Source organism: Anomaloglossus baeobatrachus, chromosome 6 (assembly GCF_048569485.1).
Source record: "Anomaloglossus baeobatrachus isolate aAnoBae1 chromosome 6, aAnoBae1.hap1, whole genome shotgun sequence".
Taxonomy (NCBI): Eukaryota; Metazoa; Chordata; class Amphibia; order Anura; family Aromobatidae; genus Anomaloglossus; species Anomaloglossus baeobatrachus.
The window spans coordinates 460,875,697-460,897,502 of NC_134358.1; the positions used below are offsets into that span (position 1 = coordinate 460,875,697).

The 21,806-nt window shown below is 41.1% G+C and overlaps 1 protein-coding gene across 1 annotated transcript in view; it reads right to left on the reverse strand.

The window, feature by feature from the left end:
• KCNH8 (potassium voltage-gated channel subfamily H member 8) overlaps positions 1–21,806 on the reverse strand; it is a 718,195-nt gene that overhangs the window by 17,080 nt on the left and 679,309 nt on the right. Inside the window, exons 13-15 of the mRNA XM_075315296.1 lie at positions 21,316–21,422; positions 17,714–17,737; positions 1,975–2,054 (exon numbers count right to left, since the gene is read on the reverse strand). Of these exons, the coding sequence (XP_075171411.1) occupies positions 1,975–2,054; positions 17,714–17,737; positions 21,316–21,422 (211 nt within the window). The remainder of the gene's footprint in view (positions 1–1,974; positions 2,055–17,713; positions 17,738–21,315; positions 21,423–21,806) is intronic.

Below are 21,806 nucleotides of genomic sequence, written 5' to 3' on the forward strand. Positions count from 1 at the left end.
AAACATACAAAAAGTCATGTAAAATTGGTTGTGCCGTAAAATAACGTTTTTAAGGAATTGGTGGTATCCCTCAACAACACGCTTATCATGTGGCCTATTTTTGGGGTAGGTCTTATTTTCATGTAAACATGGTAATTGACAGAAAAGATTATGTAATTATTTAGTCTTATTTTTTTTTTTTTTGTGACTTTTGTTGAAGATGATCATATGTGCTACTTTTACCTCTTCATGACCGGGCTATTTTCCATTTTTTTCAATTTAGTTTTTTCCTACTCTTCCTCTAAAATCCTTTATTTTTCCATTCACATATGAGGGCTTATTTTTTGTTGAAATTACAAAAAAGTGCAATTTCAAAATTGCTTTTGGGATTTTTTATTTACGATATTCACTATATAGTAAAAGTTATTGGACAATATCATTCTCCAAAGCAGTATGATTCCACAGGTACCAAACATGTATATAGAATGTTTTTTATTTAAAAGGTAAAAAAAAATTGGGAAAGTTGTTAGAAATTCTGTTTTGCTTGTGTTGCCTTTTTCTGTAATGTTTTCAATATTTGGGTCTTTATGAGGTCTTTTCTTTTGCACCCTGAGCTGATATTTTTACTGATTTCACTTTGGGGTAGGTACAATGTGTTGATGTCAAATAATACTTAATTATTATTATTATTATTATTATTATTATTATCATTATTATTATTATTATTATTATGCTGCTTTTATTTTTTTTTCAATACGCCTTTTACTGATCAGCTTAATTTATTTATATAGTTTGCTAGATTGAACTTTTACAAATGCAGTGACACCAAATATGATTTTTTTAATTGCTTTAGTTTTAAAGTGGTAAAAAAGTGGTGATTTGAAGTTTTATATTTTTCATATATTTTTTTTATTTCACTTCTTGCTGTATTTGTTTTTCCCTTAGGGGACTTGATTGCTTGTATTATACATAGTATTGCATCAGCACTGCTACACTGCTATGTATAGCAAAAATTATGCTCTACTATGAATACCAGCTAAACACTGGCTTTTACAGGATACTTGTTATAACAAGCACAGAGATTTTCAGTAGAGATGAGTGAACCTGAAGTTCGATGTTCGAAGTTTGGGTTTGAACACAGACTAAAGAAAAACAAGTTTGAGTTTGAAATTCGAGCGAGTTGTGAGTGCAAAGCACTCAAAAGATCAGCCCTGTGCTAGCATCTTACAGTGTTTGAACAGTGTTTACTGGGGTAAAATCAGCATGATCAGATGTAGTGTGCACACACACACAAAAAATGAAAAACCCTGTTCATCCCCCCCCCGGAAGTGTTCTGCTTATGGCTTGTTGCGTGTGGGTGGAGACACGAACTGCCTAATTACTGACTTTCATTGAGATTCGGGTCATCTCTAGTCTTTATCAGACTAATGTCTCTAATGGTAACCTATCAAGGCCTTGCGATTACAGACATGTTGATGGGCGCATAGAATGGTGTGCCTCCTGTTAGTGCATGTTAAATGCAGCTGTTAGAGATTGACAGTGGCATTTAGCATGTTAACAGCTGCAGGTGGAGATATGCACCACTCCCGGCTGCTTGAGGAAATTCTACTAAGTCAGCTATCTTCCGCCAGAAAAGATGTGGCCTCAATGTACAGGCCTACATCAAAGGCAGGGACACGACATACAGCATAACTGTATTTTTATGTATATTATCAAAAACTGAAAGTAAGGAAGCTAGCAATATACATTGTTTCTATGACACCTTATATTTTATTAAAAAAAAAATAAAAATGATAAAAAAGTCATCTCAAGTGATAAATATTTGCAAAACTTAAGTTGCTTCAAATGGACAATTCTATGATGTTAAAAATTATTAAGATAAAAATTAATTATAAGACATATTACATTGCAGTATTGAGAAAGTAAAAGGATTTCTAATAGTTTTTACAAATATCTGTATTGTGTATATTTCATAAGAATAAAGGTATGTCATACCTCGTGGTTAAGTCGAGTTATCTCCTGCTTGGTTTCTTCAGCAGTAATAAAAAGCATTGCTGGGTTGAAATCCGAAAAATCTACAAAAGATAAAAAATGTAATGTAAAATGCAAATGTAAAATACACAATATTAGCTCAATATAATGATCTGTATGTTAAATTTTTAATCCTTTGTAATAATAGAAGAGTTGACAAAAGGAATATAACAGTTGGAACATATTGCATAACTTTTAAGCAAGAAATTTATTTTAAGGGTGCAGGGAGGGTTAGACAATGACAACATTAATTATGAGATAGGAGTAAGGTGTTGGTACATAATTATCATATAGGACAAGCCATGTATAAGCTGGTAGTGATAAAGTTATACATTTTACTGTATAAAGTTCCTGGCAGTGGCATGAGATTTTGGGTAAACCGGCATTCAGTTCAGTTTTTGATAAAGAAACACTAGTATGTATAGTGCACTTTATTTGGCAAAGGTACCTCAAATATCCAAGACTGAGATTAAGGTTTATTTTTTACATTTCTGTGCGATTCGGTCCAACATCAGATCGCAATGCACGGACTGGCTGCAGCTCTCCCAACCCGAGCATGACAATTGTATATATTTCTATGAAGCTGTCATGCACGGGTCGGGAGAGTCGCTGCCAGTCCATGCATTGTGATCCAAAATGAGACTGAATTGCATAGATCTTGAAAGAGCCTTTAGGCTGGGGTCAAATCATAATTCCCAGATTGACCGTAGGTCTCCCGACTAGAGATGAGCAAACCGGTCGCGGTTCGGCTCGAAGTCGGTTCGCCGAACGGAGCTCCCGTTCGAGTTCGGTTCGTCGAACAATCGACGAACCGAACTCGAACTGCATAGGAAAAAATGGCAGGCAATCACAAACACATAAAAACACCTAGAAAACACCCTCAAAGGTGTCCAAAAGGTGAAAAACAACTCACAACACAACACAAACACATGGGAAAGTGACAAGGACATATACTCATGCGAAAACAAAAGAGCTGGACAAGGAAAAAGAGGAGGAGACACAGATATATGAGTAAGGAAGGAAGGAAACATCAATGCCATTACTGTGCAACTTGAGCCCTGCTCATTTTAGGCTTCCAATCTGAATAAATTGCCTGAGCTCGCCACGTACGCCTTCTGGATCTTGTTGTGTCCTGCAGCCAGCGTTCTCTCGGAACCTGTCTTCAGTGCTGCTGGGGGTCTGCTGGCAGATAAGCACACGTGTCTGTCCACTGACAACATGGACATGGCTCTCAGAGGACTTTTCTTCCCCTGGGTCAGCCAGGGGAGGCAAAAGGCACGCGTATTTTTGAGAGTGCTTCATGCAAAGCATCTTTTTCTTTTTCAAAAGGGGGGTCAACTGATGCCAGTCAAGTGGGGTGTGTGGCCCAATTAGTGGCAACGAGGGAGACTGTGGTTGGAGTCGCCTCGCTGTGTTTCTAAAAGAACCAAGATGAACAAGTCATGGCTCTCAGAGGACTTTTCTTCCCCTGGGTAAGCCAGGGGACGGGAAAGGCACGCGTATTTTTGAGAGTGCTTCATGCAAAGCATCTTTTTCTTTTTCAAAAGGGGGGTCAAGTGATGCCAGTCAAGTGGGGTGTGTGGCCCAATTAGTGGCAACGAGGGAGATTGTGGTTGGAGTCCCCTCGCTGTGTTTCTAAAAGAACCAAGATGAACAAGTCATGGCTCTCAGAGGACTTTTCTTCCCCTGGGTCATCCAGGGGGCGGGAAAGGCACGCGTATTTTTGAGAGTGCTTCATGCAAAGCATCTTTTTCTTTTTCAAAAGGGGGGTCAACTGATGCCAGTCAAGTGGGGTGTGTGTGGCCCAATTAGTGGCAACGAGGGAGACTGTGGTTGGAGTCCCCTTGCTGTGTTTCTAAAAGAACCAAGATGAACAAGTCATGGCTCTCAGAGGACTTTTCTTCCCCTGGGTCAGCCAGGGGATGGGAAAGGCACGCGTATTTTTGAGAGTGCTTCATGCAAAGCATCTTTTTCTTTTTCAAAAGGGGGGTCAAGTGATGCCAGTCAAGTGGGGTGTGTGTGACCCAATTAGTGGCAACGAGGGAGACTGTGGTTGGAGTCCCCTCGCTCTGTTTCTAAAAGAATCAAGATGAACAAGTCATGGCTCTCAGAGGACTTTTCTTCCCCTGGATCAGCCAGGGGACGGGAAAGGCACGCGTATTTTTGAGAGTGTTTCATGCAAAGCATCTTTTTCTTTTTCAAAAGGGGGGTCAACTGATGCCAGTCAAGTGGGGTGTGTGTGGCCCAATTAGTGGCAACGAGGGAGACTGTGGTTGGAGTCCCCTCGCTGTGTTTCTAAAAGAACCAAGATGAACAAGTCATGGCTCTCAGAGGACTTCTCTTCCCCTGGGTCAGCCAGGGGACGGGAAAGGCACGCGTAATTTTGAGAGTGCTTTATGCAAAGCATCTTTTTCTTTTTCAAAAGGAGGGTCAAGTGATGCCAGTCAAGTGGGGTGTGTGTGGCCCAATTAGTGGCAATGAGGGAGACTGTGGTTGGAGTCCCCTCGCTGTATTTCTAAAAGAACCAAGATGAACAAGTCATGGCTCTCAGAGGACTTTACTTCCCCTGGGTCAGCCAGGGGACGGGAAAGGCACGCGTATTTTTGAGAGTGTTTCATGCAAAGCATCTTTTTCTTTTTCAAAAGGGGGGTCAAGTGATGCCAGTCAAGTGGGGTGTGTGTGGCCCAATTAGTGGCAATGAGGGAGACTGTGGTTGGAGTCCCCTCGCTGTGTTTCTAAAAGAACCAAGATAAACAAGTCATGGCTCTCAGAGGACTTTTCTTCCCCTGGGTCAGCCAGGGGACGGGAAAGGCAAGCGTATTTTTGAGAGTGCTTCATGCAAAGCATCTTTTTCTTTTTCAAAAGGGGGGTCAACTGATGCCAGTCAAGTGGGGTGTGTGTGGCCCAATTAGTGTAAACGAGCGAGACATCATCTGCAACTTGTTGGCAACAGAAAGGCTGCCTTTACACCCTTTTGAGACCGAGGATTTTCGAGACCTTATGCCCATTGCAGTGCCCCAAGGGCCGATGGCCAGTCGTCACTCCTTCTCCAAGAAAGGCGTGCCAGCGCTACCACAGTAGGTCGCACACAACCTCACCGATTCCTTGAGAAACTCTGTGTGTGACAGGGTGCATTTCACCACAGATACTTGGACCAGTAAGCATGGACAGGGGAGTTACATGTTGCTGACTGGGCACTGGGTAACTATGGTGAGAGATGGAGAAGAGTTTGCTGTACAAGTCTTGCCGTCCCCACGACTTGTGTGTCAATCCTTCCTCTGTATGTACAAGTTCCTCCACTGCTTCTGCCTCCTCAACCTCGTGTGGGTCCTCCACCTCGGCCCAAACCCTGTGTGGTCAGTCCAACCTTCCTTGTAACTGCGCCCAAGGAATCCCACACACCTCCTTACTATGCTGGCAGCAGAGCTCAAGGCCATCAGGCGGTCAAATGTTTACTTTGAAATGTAGGGGAAATGTGAGACACCGCTGAGGAATTGTGGACAGTTAGCTCTGAAGAGAGAGACCAAGTTTCATCAATGGTTGTCTCCACTCAACCAGCAGCCAGGGAAGGTCGGGTGCGACAATGATGCAAACCAGTCTGCGACCCTTCTTCAGGGCAATGTGGCACAAGTGCCTTGTATGGCTCACGTGTTGAACATGGTTGTCCAGCAATTTTTAAAACACTATCCCAGCCTACATGGCCTTCTGCACAGGGCACGGTGTAACGCCTGCCTGAATCGACACACTCAGATGGGCTGTAAAGGATAGGCTAGAGGCAAGCCACTCACCAAGCTGGACACCCAGAACCCTGAAACCCTTTAACCCCTTTACAGTGATTTGGAATTACACAGGGCCCAAGTTGATCAATACCTGTGGAAGACTGCAGTTCCAGAGAATAGTAGTCATGCAGGGTCAAAAACATTAATTGAGGAAGAGAAACAGAATGGGATGGCCAGGACTTAATCAGAAAAGAAGCAGAGGTGAAATGCGGATCGGCCAACGAGGTACATAAACAGCAAGCAGGAAAAGTAGTCAGGTAACAAGCACACAAACTCATAAAACTGAACTGGGGGTAACAGTAACAAGAGGTTCATAGCTTTGTCTGGCAGTGGTCTGCAGACAGGAGGGGCCTAAAAAAGGGTGTGGTGTCTTCCCATTGGTTGTAGCTGAATGATGGTACTTCATCTGTGAGATACCCACCACCTACATTCAGCCTGTGGTTCTGTATCTGTCAAGGTAACGCAACCCAGTGGGTGACCATAACCTGCGTCCACCTGCGCCGCAGGCATCGACTCCTTTCCCATCATCAGCACTATGCACGAAAGGAACACGTTGTCACCTGGCGACCGGAGTACAAATTGATTGAGTGGACTACGTTGGTGACTTAACAGCCGTGTGCGGCAATGATGCAAATTTGTCTGTGGCCCTTCGTCAGGGCAATGTGACACACGTGCCTTGTATGGCTCACGTGTTGAATCTGATTCCCCAGCAATTTTTAAAATACCATCCCGGCCTACATGGCCTTGTGCAGCGGGCACGCTGCTATGTGCTCACTTTCATCCTTCGCACCCAGCAGCTCAACAACTTTCATCGCTCCTGAAGTCTTAGGGTCTGGCGGTTAAACGCCTGAAATGCGATGTTCCGACACGCAGGAATTTGAATCTGCACATGTTTCAGCGTCTGTGGCAGCACCGCAGAGCCCTGCTGAAATATGGTATGACGTATACCCTGGGCTAACTTGATCCAGAGGTGGTGCAGATCACGCTGCTGGAGTGGTGTCAGATCAAGGACCTATGCACCCTTCTACACAGTTTACAAACATCAACGAAGATTTTTAGCACTGGCAATGCCATTCTCAGCGTGACAATTCTGGTCATCTACAAGATGGAGCACACTGTATGCATTATTCGGAGTCAGGTGTTGGTCCAAGAGGAAGGGGAGGAAGTAAAGGAGGAGTCATATGCAGAAGGGATAATAAGGTCTACAAGGTCCAGACGGTGAGCGGCACCTACGCGGAAGTCAAGGGACGGTGGGGGAGAGGGATTAACAAGGGCGCTTAGTATCAGCAAAAATTGTTGAGGAAGGTGCAGGAGCCCATGAAGAAATGGAGGACGAACTGGCGATGGGCATGGAAGACTCAGCAGATGAGTGAGAGCTTGCTCACATTTCAGTTGGGCGAGGTTGGGGGGAAAGGGCAGAGGAAGGAGGCACGATTCTCACCTCTCTGCCACCAACACACCAAGGACTTGGTCCTCCTGGATGCACAAGACACGTGAGCGCCTTCTTGCTGCACTACCTACAACATGACCCTCGGATTGTACGAATTCGAAGTAATGCTAACTACTGGGTTGCCACACTGTTAGATCCCCGGTACAAGACAAAATTTGGCGAAATAATTCCAGCCATAGAAAGGGACGCACGTATACAGGAGTATCTGCGGAAGGTGGTACGGATTCTTAGATCTGCTTTTCCAGTAAACACCAGTGCTGCACAGAGTGAATCTCAACGCTTTGTCATGGATAGGAGGAAATGGGCTTTTACTTGTCCACATCTGAGGGACCGAGCGCTGGCTGCTGGGCTGAGATGGCATTGAGTACGGTGTCCCTGCAGAGTTGCACTTTTGGTCATATACCAAATGAGTTGAAAAAGGACAAATGCTGGTGGAAAGGGGAACAGGTGTGTTGGAAAGGGGAAAAAAGTTTTTGTCCGTGGGTTTGGTGGTTAAGCAAAAGTAACATTTGATGAAGGAACACCATCTGTTACGGTGGGACTGGCAGATTTGGATAAGGTGGTATATACTATGTTAGCGGTATATAACGAAAATTAATAAGAAAAGAAAGAGAAAGGTATATATCCCCATCAGCAGTCAATGTCCACCATGCTCCCAGATGGAAAAGGAGAGGTTGGCAACTGGAAGGTTAGGTGGAGGATACAGAGCTGTGTGGCTATGAAACTAATAGTTGCCTGAACCGAGTTAGACGCCACTTGGATCTTGAAAGTGGGAGCCCTGTTAGCGTCACAGGGTCCACACGCCCACCCAGCCCAGGAACTCCCTGTTAACATCACAGGGGCCATTGAGTACGCTGACCGTGTGCATTGGGGCCACACCTGTGAACAGCAGGCGCATCAGCAGCAGCAGGCCTGTTAATGCCACTGGGCTGCACAAGCAGGACTTGTAGGACAGGAGCTGGTCTTAACCGTTCTGCGTTACCAACTGTGGTGGCGGCCTGCATCGACGCCCTATCCCTGCCTACCTCTGGCCTAAAGCCGCAATGGGTTCAACACATGGAGGTGTGCCCTTTCGGAGCATAATAGAAGACTGCGCACCTCCTTGTTGGCTCCAGCCCGTTTTATAACCTGGTTCCGCCCCAAACCAGGGTGGACCACAATGCAACTCCTGGAGACAAAAGCAGAGTGACACGTCATGAGTGGCATAACTAGTGTCCTATTTGGAACCGCAACTTCAATAATGACCTCATGGCTGCCACGACACAAACACCTCACCAGTCATCGTCTGACCATCAATAATGAGGTGACAAGTCATAGGGGCGGGCCTCTGCAAGCCATTTGGGAGTGGCCTGACCACATTGTCAGGACACCAGATGCCCTGTTGTCTATATGGGCCCCCCACATCAGGGGCAGGGCCAAAGTGTTCATTACCGGACCTAGTTTCTGATGCAGTAAGTGCCTGAGCATTGTCAGTTGCATGAAATAGAGTCTCTGAAAAAAGACTTTAGCATGGTGTTTCGGCACAAAACAGGACTTAGACCCAGCACGGAATGCAAGTACCTGTGCAAAGAGGCTTTTCACACTAAGTGTGGGAGCATGCGCTGTATCCCGAAATAAAGACTTAGCGTCAGGAATGGCACAGTCAGGCTGAGCAAACTCACTAGGCGAAACACTGTAGTTAGGCTGCAGCTGGGGTAAATCGGCACACGCATGTGCACTAGCTGCCTCTCCACACTTACACGTGGAGGAGAAATTGCTCTTCGGGTGTGGACTTGGAGATGCTGTCTATGAACAGAAGGAAAAGCTAAAGAAAGCCTCACTTTCTATCCCTCCGAATTATCAAATGCAGCAATGAATTCCCTGAGTTTGCTATAACATTAGCGTAGCAAATTGTGCATGAGGGTGTCCTGCACAGGTGCTAGAAATAGCTTGGCTCCAGTGGGACAATAATGAAATACAACAGCCAATTCTATGATGCCACTAAATGGCAGTATTTTTTGCTATCATTATAGCTTATTAAAAACAGAGCATGAGGGTGTCCTGCACAGGTGCTAGAAATAGCTTGGCACCAGTGGGACAATAATGAAATACAACAGCCAGTTCTATGATGCCACTAAATGGCAGTCTTTTTTGCTATCATTATAGCTTATTAAAAACAGAGCAGGAGGGTGTCCTGCACAGGTGCTAGAAATAGCTTGGCACCAGTGGGACAATAATGGAATACAACATCCAGTTCTATGATGCCACTAAATGGCAGTATTTTTTGCTATCAATATAGCTTATTAAAAACAGAGCAGGAGGGTGTCCTGCACAGGTGCTAGAAATAGCTTGGCACCAGTGGGACAATAATGGAATCCAACATCCAGTTCTATGATGCCACTAAATGGCAGTATTTTTTGCTATCAATATAGCTTATTAAAAACAGAGCAGGAGGGTGTCCTGCACAGGTGCTAGAAATAGCTTGGCACCAGTGGGACAATAATGGAATACAACATCCAGTTCTATGATGCCACTAAATGGCAGTATTTTTTGCTATCATTATAGCTTATTAAAAACAGAGCAGGAGGGTGTCATACAGAGGTGCTGTAAATAGCTTGGCACCTGTGGGGCACAAATGGAGTACAACAGCCACTTTTTGTATGCCACTAAGTTGCAGCAGTTTTTGCTAGCATAATGGCTTAGTTATAATGAGTTGGAGTGTGCAATGCAGGCAGACGTGCTGCAAATATCTGTGCACTACTGGGACTATACAGCAGTCCAACAGCCACGTTTAGGATGCCACTAAGTTCACTCAGTGTTTGCTAGTATAATGGCTTAGTTATAATGAGTTGGAGTGTGCAATGCAGGCAGACGTGCTGCAAATATCTTTGCACTAGTGGGACTATACAGAAGTCCAATAGCCACGTTTAGGATGCCACTAAGTTCACTCAGTGTTTGCTAGTATAATGGCTTAGTTATAATGAGTTTGAGTGTGCAATGCAGGCAGACGTGCTGCAAATATCTGTGCACTACTGGGACTATACAGAAGTCCAATAGCCACGTTTAGGATGCCACTAGGTTCACTCAGTGTTTGCTAGTATAATGGCTTAGTTATAATGAGTTTGAGTGTGCAATGCAGGCAGACGTGCTGCAAATATCTGTGCACTACTGGGACTATACAGTAGTCCAACAGCCACGTTTAGGATGCCACTAGGTACACTCAGTGTTTGCTAGTATAATGGCTTATCTACAATGAGTTGGAGTGTGCAATGCAGGTAGAGGTGCTGCAAATATCTTTGCACTAGTGGGACTATACAGAAGTCCAATAGCCACTGATAGAAAGTGCTATCCCTAAGCTGTTCAGCGCTGTGTATGGAGCGCATACAGCAGTATCGGCGATAGGACTCAGGACAGAGCTGCGCCAGTGATGTCTGACACCAAGGACGCAGAAGAGATAATGGCGTCCGGACGGGCAGATACTCGTTTTTATAATGCAGGGACATGTGACATGGACATCCTATCACACATGCCGTTGCTTCTCTGGCTAAAAGTCCACTTAGCTGTGTGTGTGTCTGGGATTGGCTGACTTGCTGGCCCTTCCCACTACACGCGCGCGCTTAGGGAAGGAAGACAAGGGAAAAAAAAAATGGCGATCGCCATTATACATACAGCAGTGATCTGAATGTGCTGTTCCTGCACACTATACACTGAAATCTCATAATAGTGTGAGTCACAGAGCGACTTACACTATTACAGCAGAAAGCCAGCTAGGAATTAGCTGTTTTTTTTGCTGCTAGAACCGTTCTCGAACGTATCTAGAGCTATCGAGCTTTTGCAAAAAAGCTCGAGTTCTAGTTCGATCTAGAACAGCCCCCAAAATCACTCGAGCCGCGAACTGGAGAACCACGAACCACGAACTGCGCTCAACTCTACTCCCGACCTGAACTTGCAGTCTCTCTTATCATGGTATTGGGGTCCGTATATGGACAGCGATATACTCCTGTCTAAACCTGGCATAATTTTGGAAAAAGTAAGCCTTTTAGACTAGTGGATAAAAGTAACTTGCAATATATTTTAGATAGTTTTAAGCCAAGCATTTGTTCTGCCAGCAGCTTTTCCATCCAGACCTCCATAAACAGGGATGCTTGGCTGGATTGAGTATGGATGTGTAATCAATAGGCTGGGATAAATAAGTCAGACAAAGCTGACAAAGGCTTATGTCCCTTGAGGCTTGGCCTACATGACATCTTTGTCATGTGACCAAAGACCACTGGGTGTCACTATATATATATATATATATATATATATATAGTGAACACACAAATGAATTCTCAGGAGTATTCGGCTAATATATTTGATACTTTTATTAGCATAGATTAAACATACAAAATATGAACATAAACAATTGAAATACAAATACAGTACTGCTAAGTACCAGAAGGTGACAGGTTAATGAATCAAAATTATATATAAGACCGTTCATACATATTTCATCTGAAATTATACATTAATTAATGTTATCTGGTAAATAGAATTTAGACGGTCATATATACAATTTATAGTTGCAACCCAACAGTTATAATTACCCTTGGACTAAATGTGATCCAATGGAATCACTATATTATAAGTGTATACTCACATATAGGATGAAAATTGATTAGAGCACATATAAGTTATAGATGGAATATAACATCCTAGGTGATGTATGGTATAAGTATACGCACAATGCAGGTTTGAAACATACAAAGCTACTCCTATTACCATATAGGTGTAAATATCTTGCAAAATGCATAAAGAGCAATTGCATGTGTCAAACTGCAAGCATGGAAGAGCACAATGTCCAATGAAGGGTTAATGCAACTTACACAGAGAGTAATCCCACCACTTCTGGTCACCTCAACATATGTTTCAACAATGATATCTTGATCAGGAGGTGACACCTGCTGATGAAGATATCATTGTTGAAACATATGTTGAGGTGACCAGACGTGGTGGGATTACTCTCCATGTAAGTTGCATTAACCCTTCATTGGACATTGTGCTCTTCCATGCTTGCAGTTTGACACATGCAATTGCTGTCTTTATGCATTTTGCAAGATATTTACACCTATATGGTAATAGGAGTAGCTTTGTATGTTTCAAACCTGCATTGTGCATATACTTATAACATACATCGACTAGGATGTTATATTCCATCTATAACTTATATGTGCTCTAATCAATTTTCATCCTATATGTGAGTATACACTTATAATATAGTGATTCCATTGGATCACATTTAGTCCAAGGGTAATTATAACTGTTGGGTTGCAACTATAAATTGTATATATGACCGTCTAAATTCTATTTACCAGATAACATTAATTAATGTATAATTTCAGATGAAATATGTATGAACGGTCTTATATATAATTTTGATTGATTAACCTGCCACCTTCTGGTACTTAGCAGTACTGTATTTGTATTTTAATTGTTTATGTTCATATTTTGTATGTTTAATCTATGCTAATAAAAGTATCAAATATTTTAGCCGAATACTCCTGAGAATTTATTTGTGGGTTAATTGCAACATGAGTTTATAGGCTAATATGACCAAATGAGAGGTATTTTTGTACTCATATATATATAGTGCTATACAAGTCAATGGGGTCACATTGTGACACCAAGGGTACTTTGCCTGTGACAAGCAAGTTTCAAGAAGTCCAACCACATTCGAGTTTTTGAGATTTGCTTGTTACAGCCGTAGTACCTTAGGAGTTGTAATGCAACTCCATTAGCTAGTATTACGCTGCAATGTAGCATCAACACTTAGCAAACTTTGGTCCCTTGACATGGGTGACATGTTATGTAGCCCCAGCCTCAAGGGTGGACATATCATTGGTGCAACCTTTGCAACCGCCCAGGCACCATGAGGTCAGGGGTTAATTTCTACCCGCAAAGAAGTTGGAATTGTGCATTTTTGATGAGCTCTTCAAATGCAAACAGCCCATATATTGTTCTTGCACAGGGGCCCCTCTGTGTTCACCAGGGCCCAGCCTTATTCTTATTTTAAGTCTCTGCTACAACTGTTTATAAATATGACCTTTGTTAAAGTATTAGAGCTACTGTAAGAAATATACAAGAAAAAGTTAAGACCCAATTAAAAATAATAGGTTTTTACAATATCATTTTTTCTCTAATCATAAAATTTTATATTTTTATCATTTGCATTTCCATGACAAATTTCTACATTCTAATAATTCAAACTTTCTTTTAGAGCATTATATTACTGTAATACCCAAACGACATTGAGTATACAATAAGTTACAATAAGCATAAAACTGGTGAACATGGGAAATATAGTAATTTAGCAATATAATATTGTTTATGTGTAAATGCAAAAAGAAAAAGGAGCATATCAGGATTTATAGAAGCAAACTGGAGACTGAAGATTAAATAAATACTTCAATTATTTTCAGCTCGTGGACAGATGCAAACATACGGGCAGTAGCTATCCAATTACAAGAACACATCAGCAATAAGAAAGACACAGCAGGAAAGATCACACTGCAGTAGTGGAGCTGCTTGCCCGCAGTTGAGTTAATGAATATGTTATTGGGAGGGATTGGACAATGTATTATATTGCTGCAATATATGTTTTGTTTTGATCCACTTTTAGCACAACATAGAATGGTGTAAAATGTTTTCCCAACAGGCAGAGACATAAATATCGGTGGAACTCTTCTCTTTTTCCTGTCACTGTTACCGGAGATACATTGTTAGAGGTGACAATTTATGGCAATTTACACTGACCTAAAAATAGTGTTTTCTGTATTTGTTGACTGGCGTCTCGTAACATCCTATATCCAGGTACAATAGCCACAATATACAATATAACTAAATTGTAGATCATAGTTGAAAAGATAAGAAGCTATAGTGATTCTTAAAATTATTTTTTTCTGGGAAATACATGACTCCAAAAGAGTTCCATGAAAACTGCTTATATATAGAGATGAGCGAACCCGAGGTTCAGTGTTGTACTAAACACAGACTTTACAGAAAAACAGAGTTGGGGTATTTTACGTATGCTAACCACTCATATGAGCATCGCTGTGCTTGGGTACGCTCAGTGCTCAGCTCAGTGCGAGATGCTTGCAGTGTTTGAACAGTTCGCCATGGGGGTAACAACATCACGATCCAGAGCGGGTTACAGAGCGATGACTGAACCCACACTGGTGCCACCACTAAGACTAAAAGCTCAAGACTGATGGAAGGAATAAAGTTAACTTCCTTCTGGAGGTGGGCTCTCAGTGTGGTGGTCAGGCAGCTCTTAACATGCAAAATAACCCCATATCTCCAGGTTACTCACATTTTTTCACAAGACAGGTTCTCTTTAAACTGTAAAATAATCTCTGTTTTCAGTGTTGAGTAGGGTCATCTTACAGGGGTATTTAGCTGTCAAGCCGCCAGAGTTTTATCTTTAGTTTATATCTTTTATATATATTTACAGTATATATAAGACATTTCCCCAATGTAAGTAATAAACTTATTTTGCCTTTATAAATAATGATTGTTAAGGTTAGGTCTAGTGTTCGGAAAGGTATGGAAAGGAATTAATATAATAACCCACATTAATCTTTCCTCCTTCACTTAATTACCAACATGGTCCAGGCATCTTAATGGATGGGATATGCAGCACACAAAGTTACTGGTAGCTGAATTACAAGTTACTGGAAAAATCATTTACATGCCACTGACCCATTTATCTAATAGTGTAATTTTATCTCAAGTATGTCAGAGATACGTAATAATATACCAAGTGATATTTTCCCTGGTGTCGTAAAATTATCTTTCTTGATAAATTTGGGTCAATGAGCTGTCATACAAAATTATCAGTAAATGCAATTTTAAAATGTGCATCAGTTGGGAATGAAATGTTCTCTAGAACAGAAGTGAAAATATAAGAATACAATGGGAAAACCTTATTGATGCACATATAGTATGTTCATATTATGTGATATAAATAACTAACAAAAGATTAATGTTTTGTTAAGATTTTATATATATATACACCCGGCTTCCCTGAAATTAAGACACTTTCTTATATTTAGTTTTGCCCCGAAAAAAGCACTGGGTCTTATTTTCAGGGTGTGTCTTATTCTCGAGGAGACATGGTTGGGGGTAAGTTTACCCCCCACAAAAAGCAGACCCCTCCCTTCCCAGGATCGTCATACTTATCAACCCCGGGCATTTGTGTGGCTCCCAGATCTCCCTGTGATCTCCCAGCAAGTAGGCTGCACGCCTCCCCTGCATCTGGCCGACACACATACTTCAGATCACACACTCACACATCAGATAGTATACACTCATATACACACACACACACACACACACACACATCAGATTCCATATAATTCCTCCCTGTGATCTCTGTGCAGCATGCTGTCCTCCCCTGCATCTGGCTGACAGACATACATCAGAACACACACTCACACATCAGATAGTATACGCACACACGCACACACACACACACACACGATATTAACATAATTTCTCCCTGTGATCTCCGATGGGTGCTCCAGGCAGCTGGGCCTCACCTGCCTCCTGCCAACATTCATACATCAGAACACACACTCACACATCAGGTAGCATACATTCACACATCCGATCGCATACACTTACACACACAATATTGCACATACCTATACAATCGCGCACAAACACTCACAATATCCAGATACACTACGTGCTTCTGGCCATGTGATTCAGGTCCTGGAAGCTCACTGCACAGTGCATAGTGTCGCAGGTTCTTACGCGTGCCGAGAAGCAAGCGATATCGCTTGATGTGGTTAGTGTGTGTATGCGATCTGTAGTGTGTGTGTGTATGTGTGTGATCTGAAGTGTATGTATATGTGATCTGATGTGTGTGTTCTGCCACAGGACTTGGATGTGCTCCCCTGCTCCTGGTTGGCATCTGGTGAGTATGATCGGGGGGGTCTTTCTCTCTTCTTTCTTTAGGGGGTGTCTGCTGTCGATAATGAAGTGTCCTGCAGGATTCTTTAACTTTTTTACCACTGCACAAACACTTCATTATTGAACCGTGACTAGGTCTTATTTTCAGGGAAAGTCTTATATTTAAGCCTCCCTGAAAACCCCTGCTAGGTCTTATTTTCGGGCAGGTCTTATTTTCGTGGAAATATATATATAGCCCTCTTCAACTCCTGCCGATTACAACTCAAAAATATCTCCCGGATTCGTGCTTTCCTTAACCAAGAATCTGCAAAAACATTAGTGCATGCCCTCATCATCTCCCGCCTCGACTACTGCAACCTCCTGCTCTCTGGCCTCCCTTCCAACACTCTTGCACCCCTCCAATCTATCCTAATCTCTGCGGCCCGCCTAATCCACCTCTCCCCTCGCTACTCCCCAGCCTCGTCACTCTGCCAATCCCTTCACTGGCTTCCCATCACCCAATGACTCCAGTTCAAAACATTAACAAAGACATACAAAGCCATGCACATCCTGTCTCCCCCCTACATCTGTGACCTTGTCTCCCGGTACCTACATGCACGCAACCTCAGATCCTCACAAGATCTCCTTCTCTGCTCCTCTCTTATCTCCTCTTCCCACAATAGCATACAAGATTTCTCCCGTGCATCCCCCATACTCTGGAATGCTCTACCTCAGCACACCAGACTCTCACCTACCATGGAAAGCTTCAAGAGGAACCTCAAGACCCACCTCTTCCACCAAGCCTACAATCTACAATAGCCCTCAGTCAAGTAGACCACTACGCAACCAGCTCTGTCCTCACCTATTGTACCATCACCCATTCCCTGTAGACTGTGAGCCCTCGCGGGCAGGGTCCTCTCTCCTCCTATACCAATCTGTTTTGTACTGTTAATGATTGTTGTACGTATACCCTCTTTCACTTGTAAAGCGCCATGGAATAAATGGCGCTATAATAATAAATAATAATAATAATATACTATATATATATATATATATATATATATATATATACACACAGTATATACAGTAAATCAAACTACAAGAATATATAAAATAACTGTCCAGTTTTCATCCCCAAGAAGTGGAACGAGTTTTTTTTCTCACTTGTCCTCCATGTGCTGTCCATTTGCAATATGTTTTTACAGTAGCAGGTAGTAATAATTTACAAAACTGTTTACGGTTTCCCAGGTTGCAGAATCCCAATGTATCTGTAAAAGTCGGAATCCATACTGTAGCTTTCAATTTTTTTCTCACACTCATAGTATTAAGTGGGCCTCATCCAATAATTGGAGGGAAACCGTGCACGGTGCGATTTTTTTTCACGTAAAGATTGTGTCAGAAAAATTGCTCATCTTCATTCATTCTATTTTCACCCTAAAAATGGTCTTTTGAGCATCACTTCTCGTGGTCTCAAGGTCTGTATCAAATTGCACTTCACATGCTACAAAATGTATACAATGAATTTTGGAAGAGTAGAGAAGGACAATGCATAGCTTTAGCTTACCTGAAGTAATGCAACTGGTTTCTTCTGAGTTGTAGAAATTGAAAAAAGAATAAAACAAAACAAAAAACAATAATTTATTATTATATATATTTGTTTTTTGCCCTATAATCTAAGTACCAATATTGCACTTTTATCTTTTATTTTTTTTTAATAATCTAATTTCAGCATTATTATGGTTACATTATGTCAAAGTTTGGACCAGAGGCCACATCCAGCCCTCTTGCTGCGCAAGTCTGCCCCACGGACAGAGACAGGGAAAGGGATGAAAACAGTGGCCTGCAAGCCTCACCATGTGACTGACCTCCACTGCCCATCTGCTGCCCCTCGATTTCTCTGCTATCTGCATCCTTAGGATGTAGTAGCGGTAAACACATTGGTGAAGGAGTGACTAGTGGCTCTGTTTCCACCAATCACCATGTAAAACAGCAGATGTGATGATGCCACATCTTCGTGTCTGCTGCTGTGTGAAGGGTCAGTGCATCAGAACATCAGGGGCATGGGAGAGAGGTGAGAATCTGGTTGTTTTTCCATATGTGTATGGGGTGTTTGAACATAATGTGATAATTCAGCACCTTCATCTCATAAATACAGGATATTAGTAAAAAAGTCACATTTATTGGGGTATTTAAAAATGAAAAAATAAAGAATAAAATTGCATGTGGTAGACCAAGTCTACACGGTAAGAACTCAACAGGCTATTATTCATTACAACATTAAACTACAAAGACATATAAATGTGTTTCAAGAGCTAGAAGTGTTGAGACCAAAGAAAGAAATTACCCTATATTGAGTGGACGTGTCACATAAAAAATGTAACCCTTGCAGAGAATGCTTCAAATAAGTATATGTCACGATTCCTCTGTGCAGTGCATCTTGCATACTAGGAGATGCACTGCTGTGTTTTCCTGGGCCATTGAGCTGGCAGGTTGATTGACTGCACAGGATTCCATACTTGTCCTGGAGAGGTGCTGATTACTCAGGTGTTCCATCTTCCTGGTAATTGCTCTGTTTCTTTACTGAGCATGCTCTCCCAGAATATTGCCAGTCAAACATTCTGGTTCAGTTGTTGTGTCGTTGGCCTGTGTTCCTGCTAGTGTTCTGATCTATTGTTTCTTGACCCCGGACTGTTGTTTTGACTCCTCTCTGCCGGCTCCCTGTTCCTGTTGTGACTTCCTGGCTTTAACTCTCGTACCATTACCTAGCTATGTTTCAGTTTACTCCCTCAATCTACTACGTGTCGTCCTAGAATTTTGACCCCTGAATTCTGATCTGTGTACTCCCTGAATCAATACGTGTCGTCCTGTTAGCAGACCCCGGCTTTCCTGACTACTTTTCTGTTTGTACAACCCGTAATTAGTGACTGTATTACTGTATACATGAAAAGTGAGAGACACAGCGCTTAATTCCATGGTACTTAAAAAATATATATACTCATTTAAAAAAATTGAGATATAAAGGTATGAATTATGTGTCTTCATAGTGACAATGACTGAAAATAGCTGTTTATAAATTAACTGATATAGAGCTTAAAATTTATCCCGAGTCAAGAAAGCTCAGTTGGAGATAAAAGGACAAAGTCTGATAAGTATAGTAATTGAATAGTTTCAAATGCTGTTCTCATTGATACATAACCAATAATAAGCAACATGTTGTTGGATATATATTGACATTAGAAATATAAATATCAGTATTTATATTAATTTGGTATAACATACTGTAGATAACACCCATAAAAAAGAAAAAAATGTTCAATATATTTAAATTATAATTATGAGCGTTTCACAAAATCTATCTATACAATAGCTGGATGGAATGAATGACCCATGGAATTTTCTAATATGATTTTGAAAAACCATTTCTTTGTAACATATAAAAATATTTTTTATCTAGAAATATAAAGAACAGGGATTATATATCACCATAATAGCAATGTTCGGGAATGGTTTTAGATGGATTTAAATCTGAATCAAATACATTTAAATAGGTCTATTACAGATTGAAATATAATCTTAGTTGAAAAGTAATTAATTTGAAAGCCACCATGGATATAGATAGACTGCACGTTGCACAACATCAACATAGAGGCACAGACTTCAAATGATGTTCACCCTATAAAGAAACCGGAGTTATCAACATATGTTACTTATTATTGGTTATGTATGAATCTGAACAAGATCTTACACTATTCAATTATTATATAATCAAACTTTGTCCTTTTCTCTTCAATCGAGCTTTCTTTACTTGTGATAAATGTCAAGCTCTATACATTCAATTCATTTATAAACTGCTATTATCAGTCATTGTCACTATGAAGACACATGATTTATACTTTTATATCTCAAACTATTTAAATGTGTATACATGTTTACCATGTGAATTAAGCTCTGTGTCTCTCTCTTTTCATTCACTTATTTGAAGCATTCTCTGCAAGGGTTACAGTTTTAATTTGACATCTCCACTCAATCTAGGAGTTTCCTTTCTTTGGTCTTAACACTTTTTGCTCTTAAAATATATTTATATGTCTCTGTCAAATTATAGTTCAATGTTGCCATGAATAAGAGCCTGTTGAGCTCGAAATACGTAGACTTGGTCTACCACATGTGATTTTATATATATATCTTTTCATTTTTAAATATCGCAATAAATGTGATATTTTAATAACATCCTTGATATCTGAGCTGAAGGTACTGAATTACTACCCTGTATTCAAATTGCTTCTATCATCCAGAAAGTCTGTGCACCGCTTTGCTACATAACGGAACAGGATGGTGTACGGGATGTTTGCATGTGTTTGGGGCTCACATTGTATATAGAGGGGCTATGTGGGAAATCTCACTGTATATAGAGGGGATATGTGGGGGCTCATACTATATGATAGGGGCTGTCTGATGTCTCTTGATGTATTTAGGAGGCTATGTGGGGCTCATTCTGTATTTAGGAAGCTATATGGCAACTCATGCTGTATTTTTAGAGGCTATGCAGTGGTTCATGCTGTATTTAGGAGGCTGTTTTGCGCCTATATTGTATATAAGAAAGGATACGCGGGGGATCATATTGTATATGGAGAAGTTATGGGGTGCTCACAATGTATATAGAGGGACTATATGGGGACTCACACTGTTTATAGAGGGACTATGTAGGGCTCATACTTTAACCCCTTCACCACCCATAAGAGACTATGAGGGTCGCTCATACTGTATATAGGGGTTATGTGAAGGCTCATATTGTATGTATGGGGCTGTGTGTGGGCTTATACGGTATATAGAGCACGATGTGGGGCATTCATACTGTATATAGGGGGTTATTTGGAGGTTTATACCGTATGTAGGGGCTTGTGTGGAGACTGAAAAGTTATATAGGGGATGTCAGCATATTTCTGCTGAATATTAAGTCATACAATTAATATTATGAAAAAATAATTATAATTAATATGTTAATACTAATATTGAGCAGAATTAATTTAAGCCCACTGGTTCAACCTTCCACCAAAGTCAAGGTCTCTCATGCGGCCGCTCAGGAAAATTAATTGACCATCCGTGCTTTGCGCAAATTAATTTTTTATGTAATTCAATCCAAAGGAGAAATCATATCATCTACGGTACCTGCAACATTTTTATTCAGTCGTGCTTGTTGTCTCAACTGATAAGCTTCAAAATCAAAAGCTTGACCCATTTCAGTACCAGTATCATCTTCGATCCCATCAACAACCCTGTAAAGAGAATTATTATCATTTTACATACATGGAATTTATCTTATATTAATAACTTTTTAACCCCTTACAGACTTTGCGATATTTAATTTTGGTGCTTTTGTTTTTTCCTCCTTTTCTCCAAGAGCAATACATTTATTGTTTTTACATAACCATATGAAGCTTTTTTGTGGGATGAGTTGAAGCTTTGAACAATAACATTCATTTTACTATATAGAGTGTTGAACAACAGAAAAAAAAACAACTAAAAATTGGATGAATTTGCAAAAAAATCTCATCTTCACTGGTTTTTTGTGTTTAGTTTTTACATCATTGTGTGGTAAAAATGACCTGGCAACATGATTCTTTGAGTTAGTATGATTAAAGTGATATTAAACTTTTGAT